The sequence below is a fragment of the Hypomesus nipponensis genome, chromosome 6 (genome assembly GCF_054491055.1).
Source record: "Hypomesus nipponensis isolate SF chromosome 6, ASM5449105v1, whole genome shotgun sequence".
Lineage (NCBI taxonomy): Eukaryota > Metazoa > Chordata > Actinopteri > Osmeriformes > Osmeridae > Hypomesus > Hypomesus nipponensis.
This window is the reverse complement of record NC_140366.1, coordinates 10,503,061-10,513,236: the sequence shown is the minus strand read 5'-3', so window position 1 is coordinate 10,513,236 and position 10,176 is coordinate 10,503,061. Positions and strand designations below refer to the sequence as shown.

Here is a 10,176-nt window from a genome sequence, read left to right as displayed (position 1 = left end):
ATCTACCCTGCCATGTAGCAAGAAAGTGTTGTGACGTTGTTTTTCATTGACGGAAGATACTTGAAATGAAAAATTCAAATGAATATCAAATGTTTCCATCCACAGCCTGTAAGCCCGCAGCATTCTTAGGGCTACATGTAATAAAACATTCAGAAAGCTCAGGAAAGGGGAAGAATCCAGGGAGGAGACAGAAACCCGATAGCAGCACTACAGGGAGGAATCTGAAACAAAAGATCAAGTGGACAGATATTGACCAAGAATGGATTTTCTCAGGTTTTCTCAAAAACAGTGTGTGAATGTGTGTGAGAGAGAAAGAAAGAGAGAGAGAGAGAGAGAGATAGTAGGGGGGTCTTGACGTCCCAGCCCAAAGCCCCGTTCGACTTTCCCCTAAGAGACAGCTGTCAGATTGAGTTCCAAAACTGGACAGTCAAACGGTGGTCACCACCCCCACCTTAGTCTCTCTACACACGCACACATTCATAGTCAAACACACTCCTTCACACACATTTTCCCCGTCACCCTCTCAATCTACACGTACGCGCACACACAGTCTTCCGCACTCTCACACACCTCGTACATCTTCTTCCTCACACTCCCCATCCACAAAAAAAAGACACACACACACAGTCACTTGTATATCTGATTTTGCATCTGCTCTGAGAGAGACATTCATGGTGTGATTAGCTTACCCCTGCACCTGATTCCAAGTCATCCATCAATTACCGTGAACAGGGCTAGGTCTATTGACACTGTGAGCAAATACCATTGTTCCTCCTCACAGATACAGTCAATTCCGTCTAACACAATAAAGTGGTTTTCTGTGAAAGACATGAACCAAAGAACACCTCAAGAAGAGTGTGTGTGTGTGTGTGTGGGGGGGGGGTAATTTGCCAGTAGCAGTGATCAGGGACTGTTTATCACCACAGATTTGCAGGCATGGACTGGCAGATATTCGCCTAAAGTTCACCCAAAAATGTGATCGCGAAGGTCGTCTGTTTCAGATTAGAGGAATGAGAGATGAACAGATCTATGGATTGATAGACGACTGCTTGGGAGAACAGCCTGGCTGCTGAATTCATTGCTCACAGAATTCATATGGATCGGGGAATCAAGTGGATCCGCTGTCGTTGCCTTGTCAATGTCTGAACATGGTGTGGGAAACCTTAGAAGCAGCTCAGGGACAGCCCTCATGACGGAGCAGAGTAGCACTGGGACAGCTCAGAGCTCAATGGTTTTTAAATGGTTTACTTTTATCTAAGGATAATCTGAGGTCCCTTTGGGACATCTTGGGGACCTAAGAAGGAATTGGAATACACACACAGTGCACGCACACACATGCAGTATGGCTGGGTGAAACACATGGAAATACACACACTTGCTCCTTGGTGGACTCGTACAACCCCTTTTACTGGGCCTGGCCTGTTTGAATACTGTTCAAACTCCATCCTTCCTTATTTTCTTCCTTCAGTGAATAACTGCACTTGCATGACTGGGCAAGTATTGTAGAATGGCATATGCTTTCACATGCAATGTAAGAGAGAAAGACAGAGCTAAGTCAAATCAAATCAAAATGTATTTGTATAGCCCTTTTTACAAGCAAGCATGTCACAGAGGGCTTCACATATGCCCATAGAACTGCCCCTCAACCAACCTAGCCAACTTAAGTGCAGAAGATCATCCGTAGGCTTCTTCAGTGAACTCTAAACTTTGTCTCTGCCTAAGCTCCTTGCCAACCTGCCTGTCTCTCTCAATTTTTCTTTGCTCTCCTCCCTCAAGTCTCTGTTTGTGAACGTTCACTTTTTCCTCCAATGATTCCTGCTTAATCTCTTCTTTTATCTCAACCTATCTCTCTGTAAACTCTGACCTTTGCTCAATCTCCCTTGTCTCTTCAAAAGAGAAGGGAAATAGACATGTGACTGTAAAGACATACAAAGAGACAGGTTGCAATATGACTCTGGTTCTCACGCCTGTCCTCCCCTTATCTACCAGTCCAGCTCTCAGATCCCTGTGGAACCGGCGAGTCAGCACCAGACCCCCCCCCCAGCACCTGCTGACATCAGGAACTCTCAGATACACACAAACACACAGGGTGCCTCCTCCCAATGATGCCCCCGACTTTCCCTATGTAAAGCAGACCGAATGCATGTCAATCTTCTCTACTTCTTTTTCCCCCCTCCCCAAGTCCGTCACACGCCGCTTCCCCCTCCCCCAAGAACAGTAGGCGGTGGAGCACCAGCCAGTGAGGCGGGGTAAGCTCACCCCCTCCCTCTCCCCTCTTTACCTCCCTCTCCCCCTCCATGTTGGTGGTTAGGCTGAACTCCAGACAGACAGCCTTGCACCAACCAGTGGGTATGGGCTCAAGCCAAGGTACACAAGTCCCGATGTAATTTTCTGCAAGATTACACCCGATAATGGCTGGCTTTGGAGGACCGCCATAACTGATGGCTTCCAATTATAGATGTATAACTATCGATCTGTCAACGCCGAGGAGGAAGAGAGGGGGGGGGGTAAGAGAGAGAACAGAAGAGAAAGAGAGACGGAGAGAGAGAGAGAGAGAGAGAGAGGGCATGGAAGTGAAAGAGAGAAAGACAGATGGAGAGTGAGAGAAAGAAAGGGGCAGACAGAAGGTTTTTTATCAATTCACAGGTTGATAAAAAAAAAACGACATTTGGGAACCTGCTGTATCTTCAGCCAACACGCGGCAGGCCTAGCACATAGAGGTAGTTAGATTCCTAGACATGAGATTTAGGAGCTTGACCACCAGGTGAGAGAAGCACACACACAGTGACGCAGACACGAATACACAGTGGACTTCTAACCCCATACTCCCCTGGTGCCCTCTATCCCAAAACCCTTGTGGTAAACCACACCCAGACCCAGCCCAGTACTTACAGTCACAGGCTCATCCACAGTCCTATAGCTGCCTCTGCAGTCAGTCAATCTCAAGGACAAACGGCTCTCCTCTTCTGCTCTGCTTTCTGATGCAGTGGCACAGACACTCTCGTCCTCTTCTCTCCTTTCCCTCAGAACAGCTCCGAGTTCACCTCCTGCACCTCACCGGGGAGTCCTGAGTGTGTGCGTGTGTGTGAGGAGGAAGAGAGCAGATAGAGGACACTGCTTCCTCTAGTCTGTATCCCCATAGATACTGGGACTGCTGGAGTGAAGAGAGGGAGGGAAAGGGGGGGAAAAGGAGAGAGAGTGAGCGAGAGAGAGAGCAGTGGCATCGTGTTTCAGGGATGTTCTGAGTCAGCATGGGGATGCAAGTGTTGATAACAGAGTTTGTGGGAGAGTAAGATGGGAGTAAGGTGTGTGCTTTGACAGAACCCCCGTCAAACGATGGCATATTTCGAGAAGCCGGGTGTCGGTAAAAGAGAAACACATACACCGTCAAACCACTTCTAAACAGGGTTTATTGTTTTATGACTCAAACAACTGCTTTTCCCTCTACTGACCAGCTGTACGTAAAACCAGTCACAACCCCCCTGGTCAAGTTACACTTTTGATCTGATTATCCTCCTATGATTAAAGCATTCTGGTAGTGGCTGATCCCAGATCTGATGGTAAGGACAATTTCTGTCAGGTAATCAGAACAATGAGTCAGTTTCACACTTTCAACCAACTGCAAAAGAAAGAGTTTGTTGGAATTTTAGAAAAGCTTGGTTTTACAGTCATGTATTTGAAGATTTGAAAACAATGTGGGAAAGACATTCACAAGTTCATGAACTACATTAGAACGTTCCAGGTCAAGAGAGTGAGGTGAGCCCTAATCAAGAAAACAAAACATTAGTTTAACAACTCAGGTCTGGTGTGAATTAGCGGCACTGATTCTGAATCTGCAACCAAGGAACTTATGTATTCTGACATTCAACATCAGGTTAATAGGAGACAGATAACATCGGAAAATTCGAAAAATCTCTTCTTAGAACAACCCGTCAGTTTTTTTTGTTGTCAAATAATCTCGCAAAGCAATTTAATTAGCAAAGCAGTTTCCCAGGTCTCTCAATTACAATGAATGATTTCAGCGAAAAGTCTGTTAATCTTTAACTCTTCCCTCTTAAGTTCCAGGTGAATAGAGGATGGAGAACCTTAAGCAAATACATTTCCATATTGAAACATTTCAGTGCCTACAGCGGGTGTCTGTGTAGGCCTTTCCATGGTTCGCTGTCTGTTAGGAGTTCTGTTTCTCAATTATTAACAATAAACACGTAAGAACCAGGGAGCGTTAGGGGACATCCTCTCAATTTTTTCCTTTCTTTCCAGCCATCCACACATTCCAACAAGCCTGTTGAGTCCCATTCAGTAGCCCCATCCAAGTGAATAAAACAACAAAACAAGTATGATAAAAGCAGGTAATACTAATACACACTCATAACACAATGATAAAAATGGAAATTGTGTATATATATTTTTAAAAAAAAGATATTAAAACATGTGCAGTAATTATGCAGTTTTGTCAATCAGGTCAATTTTTCCCTTGTCACGTTAATGTTTACACAGGACTTAATATTTAACTGGAGCTTTTTACCTGCTACTTACAGAAACCTGTTTTGGCCAGGCCAAGTTAGCCTTGATGTTCTCATCTGAGCCTCTGTTCCCTGTGTGAGCCTCAACGGTGTATGCAATGATTCCAGTTAACTGCAGACATTGATAACCCTACCCAAGCCAATCAACTTGCCTCTAAAACATTCACTTTCTCAACAATTTCATATTATTTCATTTCCCTGACCAGAACACATTCAAGCCCGAGGGAAGACTTCATACTTCAGGCTACATCTTAAGCCATTTAACAATAATCAAGAAGTTGCTTTTTAACTATTACATTGTACAAATCAAAATCCTATCTGGCAACATAAACATTTGAGGGAAATAGACTATAAGTGGAATATTTCAGAACATGTTGCAAGGCTAATAACAATGACAATCAAATACAAGCTGTCTGACATAGCAGCTTTGTGTGACACAATCCCCAAACACACAGCAACTAGAACCGGGTGATGATTTGAGCAAGACAGTTGTTCCACGGTGCCTTTGTGTCCCATGACATCATTCTGCATCCTCCCTCTGCACCGCAGCCTGTTTCAGGTGTACAGATATACCTGTATCGCTGTGCTGCCAGACAAAAGGAATCTCTCTCTCTCCATTCTGTGGGTTGCATCCATTCTTTCATTTGTCCATTTGTTACTGCAGTCTCTTTCTCCTTCTTCCTAGTCTGTGCAGTGTCCAACTCGTTCCTCTCCCGGCAGCTTTCAGGGGCCTCCTAGCCTGTCCTGCTGGGTCTGGAGCCCACAAGCCCAGGGGTCAAATGAAGCCCAGGCCAGCTCCCTTGGGTCTCTGCGTGGCCCGGATGGGCTCGGTGATGCCCCGGCCCTCGGGCCCAAGGCCCATGCCAGGGCTCCAACCCATACTCTGCAACATACGATTCCCAGTGTTCGATTCTGGGAGGGGACCCACATTCTCACCCACCACCCCTAGAGAGAAGAATTCATAGCATGTTTAATATCTGGGGATATAACATGGGAAGCAGACATTTTTGAACATCAACTTTATGCAAGTTAATTGGATAGCTAGAGATAGAGAGAGCTCATCAGCAGATATCTAAATAGGAAGAGGAAGACACGTGGACCGGGGAAGAGAGGGGAGTGACTGAGAGGACGAACGACGGGGCTAATAGCTGTAAGCTGCGCGGGACGTGGAGAGGGGGGAGAGGATCTTGATTAGGGCCTAAGACTGTTTAAATGGGGCAGGCTGGGAGAGGGAGGAGTCTGCAGAACCCTGACCCTCAGAACCCTGGGGCTTACTGGAGCCCACCATGGTCCCCGAGGGTAGTGCTGCGCTGGGACTGACCCTGTGCTTTCCACGAGGGCCCACAGAGTTTCAGAGAAACGAGGAACTTTGTTCCGTTCTTGCATCCCTTCCTTCTGTGGGGACTCTCGGCATTATGCTCCGCATCCTGACCCATTAACCCCCTCATCCCATTGTCTTAACCCTCAGATTAATCTGCTCCGCTACCGCCTCGCACCACTGCTGACACAGGAGGGAGCTGGGTTTAGAGGGGGAAGGACAGGGGGCAGAGCTCAGGGCATTAGTGAGGGTTGAGACCACACCAACATGATTGGCTTAGGGGGAAATCCGGTATGTCTATGCTGACAGTAAATCAGGCTTGTTGACTGTCGTTCAACATGGTCTGAGAGAGAGGAGGACGGGGTCCAAAGGGAGAGAGGCAGAGAGGAGGAGAGAGTACCTGTGGGGGCAGGTGCTCCCAGGGGGGCTGCCTTGCGTCTCCGCTTGACGTCACCTGTACACAGGGAGCCCAGGTGACCACTCGTCTGTCTGCAACACCACAGCCACATCAGGATCATCATCATCGTCTTCGTTACAACAACAAAGCCCAACTCATCTTCATGACAACCATGACCACACATAATCCTGACATACAGAGGCTTTTCAGCTTCCCAGGGAGTCACACTGAGGTCCAGATCATACCAGTCCAAACTCAGGTTTGAAGAACATGTGAAACTATTCACAGGCTGTATCACTTCTGAAGCTTAGTCCAATGAATGATTGTGGACCGTGACACACACCAAACACAAATTCTTTCACACAACCCAGTGGATCGCTTTAAATCTCAATGCATGACTCTTCAGTTTGAGTCTAGCGCCCCCCAGTGGAGCCCTTACCCCTGGTGAAATAATAACCCATGAGTGTGGCTGCAGGTATTTTCCACATCTATAAATATGGCTAGCTAGCATGTTTCCAACCTGCTGGCTGTCTTCATAGAACAGCTCCTCCTGTGCCCTCTGTCTGTCCGAGAATCCCAGTGCAACTACAGACACACAGACATGGAGAGAGATAGAGAAAAAGAGATAAGAGATAAGAAAAGTCATGATGTCAGTCAGTCTATAAGCTCAGCCTGTCAGCTCATGTTGAATGTCTGTTGTCGGGTTCTTACGAGTGCTTAACATAGAGATGCAGGCTAAGGGGATAACAGGTGCAGGACTGATAGGACTGGGTGCGCATCCAGGTGTGGTCTTACCTGTCCGTGGTCTCTCCTCGACCCTGGGCTGAACCATGGGCTGTGGGGGAGATGGAGCTGGGTAAGTTCCAATATAAAACATACACAACAAGGACACATGTCTAGAACTGCAGGAGGACAACCGTGCCCTGTATCCCTACAGTATATAGGGATTTCTTCACTCTTCACTCCCTACAGTACATAGGGACTCACTCGTGAGAGTGGGGGTCTTGGGAGTGTCGCGTCAGTCTGTCGTAAGCCCCCCCCTGAGAGGTCTGGGGGGCCGCGTGGAGGCGACTCAGTCTGGCCTGGAAACCTGAAGAGAGAACGGAGCCGGGCATCATGTCATCCATTATCACTCAACACACGTGATGATGTCACGACTGAAGCATATCACATGACTGTGGTGGGAGCCAGGACGGGGTGCCGTGTTTGTGTGACGGTCGTATTCCTGTCATTGGGGGTCAGCATGGCGAGCCTGGGGGTCCTACCTCTCTGTGCGGAGGGGCTCATGATGGGGAAGGAGCCCGTCAGGATGCTGTTGAACACCGGGTCCACCAGGTCCAGCTCCTCCCCCGACTCCCTCTCCCACCACGGGACCACCCCCGCCACGCCGCACGCCCCGCCCGACCCCGGCTCGCCCTCGTAGAACCAGTCGCTCTGCTCGTCGTCGCCTGGGGAGCGGGGGTCAAGAGGGAGCGGGTCAGAGAGTGAGGTGTCGGGAGACTTGACTTTTCAGATGGAATTCAAGTCCTATTCTTTCCAGGTCAACAGGAAACAAAACGTTGTCCACCCTATCACATTACATTGTATGGGAATAGTCCCAGTACAGAAGGTGGTCAGCAAACGGCCTTTACCTTGTCTCCCCTCATCATTGGTGTACAGTCCCCCATCACTGCTGTTGCTCACACTGCTGGTCTCACTGGAAGGAGTCAAGGGAAAGAGGCAGACACACACACACACACAGACAGACAGACAGACAGACAGACAGACAGACAGACAGACAGGATGGTAACGACAGGAGGAGAAAAAAGGTAATTGAAAAAAAGCAGTCTTCACACAACGCTGTCTTTTTAGATGGAAACAACACTGACAATAACTAAAACCTCCTCCAAGCTACTGAGCAGCAGCATGCAACACTAGCTTCCAGAGACAGGAGCCAATGTGGTAGGAGCGAGAGAGAAGAAGAAGCATAACACTAACCACCTGTCACTCATGTCCTCGTCCGAACCCTTCTGTTCCTCAAACTCCATTTTGTCCTTGGGTCCACTCTGAGACAACATGGCATCCTCACTCTCCACCACGACCCCTTCATCAGCCGCCTCAAGCCCCAGCCTGTGAGCAGCCATCTTCCTTTTTTTCACCTTGCACTTCTCCCCTCTCCCTTCTTCTCCACCACCTCCGCCCAGCTCCATGGCCCCCCTGCACTCAGCTGAGCTTAGCCCAGGGGGTCTGCACCCTACATGGGGCTTGGGGACAGGTGGGGGCCCTAGGATGGTGGTGGTGGTGGTGGGGCTCAGTGCCTCCAGAGGGGGGTCCACGGCCATGCGTTTGACCTTGCGTCGCCGTCTCAGGCTGCGGGTCCCTTCGCCGGCCACCGGGTCGTCCGGCCAGAGTGGCCGCTTGCCCCGCCCTGTGTCTGGGTTGAGAGGGGTGCGACGTTTTGGCCCCAGCTGTTCATCTGAGTCACTGTTATCTCGCCCATGGCTGTTACTGGCAGCCACACCACCCGTGGTGGCACGGTAGTCCTGAGAACCAGAGGAAATACCCAGCCTTAGACATAAACACACCATCCAGCCAGGTCTACACCCCCAACCCACCCAGCCACCCACCCACCTTATGTTCATCCAGGCTGGACTCGGACCCCTCACTCAGGTGCCCCGTCTCCCAGGGCGGGTGGGGGTTGTCTGAACGCCTCTTCCTCCCACGCCGCTTCCTGGCCTGCCTCTTTAGCAAGCAGCCAACAGCCAGGGCGTGGTCCCCACCATCCCCAAAGCCCCCGCGCGCTGCCTGCTCCGAGCTCTCTTCCAGCGCAGACACCAGATCATGGACCAGCTCGTCCATGGTCCGACGAAAATGCCTTGTGGGGGAGAGTGGGAGAGGGATGTGTGGTTGGGTGAAGGGGAAGCTTTGTGATGGATTGCAGAATATGAAGGCTTAGATGAGAACGGGAAAAAGTATAGCCAAGTCTGAGTGTGTTTTAAGTATTGCTAAAGAAGGGCACACATCCACTCAGCCACAACTGATGATCATGCATACCTTAGTTCACACCTATAGAAACAGTTAAGCCATGGTTGTCGGATGTCACTTGTTAATATGGTGGCGAGTGGTGATTCACTGTTGTTGAGTTACTAGTTGCTAAAACATAGGCTAAGCTTATTGATTGCTTTGACATAGCTAGTAGGCTATAGGAGATGTTTCGACAACGAGATTGGTTTAATCCAAGCAAGGTAGCACCCTTCTCCCCCAGCCCATCATAAGGGGTTGTACCTGTGCCTAACGTTCACCTTATGAAACTAGCTACCAATTGCACTGGATTAGTACTACTAACTACACGTTGGTTTAACATGTTCCTACCACTTGGACCAGCATCAGACAAAATCAGATGACACCTTTATTACAGATGAAAAAGCGCACGATTGAAAGCTAGCTAGCAAGCTAGCTAGTCAAATATACAAAAATACCTAGCCAGCAAGCTAGCCATCGTTTGCCCTACTTTTCTGACAAGCTAGCTAATGATCGCCGGTGATCTAAAATCGACCCATTTCAGGAATACATACCAGCCGGTTCCCGCTTTACCGATGGTCTTGATATTAGCTGCACGGAACATTAAAACCCCCAATGCCTGAGACTTTTAACCGAAAACACGTATGGACAAGTAGTGGGATACCATAATGACAAACAAAGCTTGCTATCTCAAACGGAAGTGGAGGACGTCAAAACTGTCAGTCTTCTTCTTTTCCAGGTATTGTGGTTAGCAACCAACATTAGGTGGATTACTGCCACCTACTGGAGAAAAGAGTAACACGATCATGCAATGCCTTGGTTCTTACCAACGTCTGGTTCTGAACACTAGGTGGTACTAGTACTCTAAATATGTCAACACCAACAACAAATCGCAAATCCTGTAGGTCCCTGGAGTTGACCACTGTAACAGGTGTTAC

General features: G+C 48.7%; 1 protein-coding gene across 3 annotated transcripts; it reads right to left on the bottom strand.

Annotated features, from left to right (window-relative positions):
- Window positions 1-3,392: 3,392 nt before the first annotated feature.
- Window positions 3,393-9,939, bottom strand: gpatch2 (G patch domain containing 2). Of its 3 annotated transcripts, none has more exons than XM_084699923.1 (10): window positions 9,793-9,939; window positions 8,849-9,092; window positions 8,216-8,760; window positions 7,870-7,934; window positions 7,504-7,686; window positions 7,226-7,328; window positions 7,034-7,073; window positions 6,759-6,823; window positions 6,242-6,330; window positions 3,393-5,468 (listed from the first exon to the last, which is right to left on the bottom strand). In XM_084699923.1, the coding sequence occupies exons 1-10, from the start codon at window positions 9,840-9,842 to the stop codon at window positions 5,299-5,301; spliced, it is 1,554 nt and encodes a 517-aa protein (XP_084556049.1). In that variant the 5' UTR covers window positions 9,843-9,939; the 3' UTR covers window positions 3,393-5,298. The 3 variants fall into 3 exon arrangements, 2 of the variants coding, with proteins under 2 accessions (XP_084556049.1, XP_084556050.1); XM_084699924.1 differs by having other exon boundaries at window positions 8,219-8,760; XR_014758461.1 differs by having other exon boundaries at window positions 5,409-5,468; window positions 6,242-6,368.
- Between the last annotated feature and the right edge of the window lie 237 nt (window positions 9,940-10,176).

Bases quoted from the DNA above. Each gene is read 5' to 3' on its own strand.
- gpatch2 (XM_084699923.1), bottom strand. From the start codon at position 9,842: ATGTTCCGTGCAGCTAATATCAAGACCATCGGTAAAGCGGGAACCGGC. The intron at 7,329-7,503 runs GTAGGACCCCCA...TTCTCTCTTCAG, and splicing joins GAGCCCCTCCGCACAGAGAG to GTTTCCAGGCCAGACTGAGT. The intron at 7,074-7,225 runs GTGAGTCCCTAT...TCTCCCCCACAG, and splicing joins CAAGACCCCCACTCTCACGA to CCCATGGTTCAGCCCAGGGT.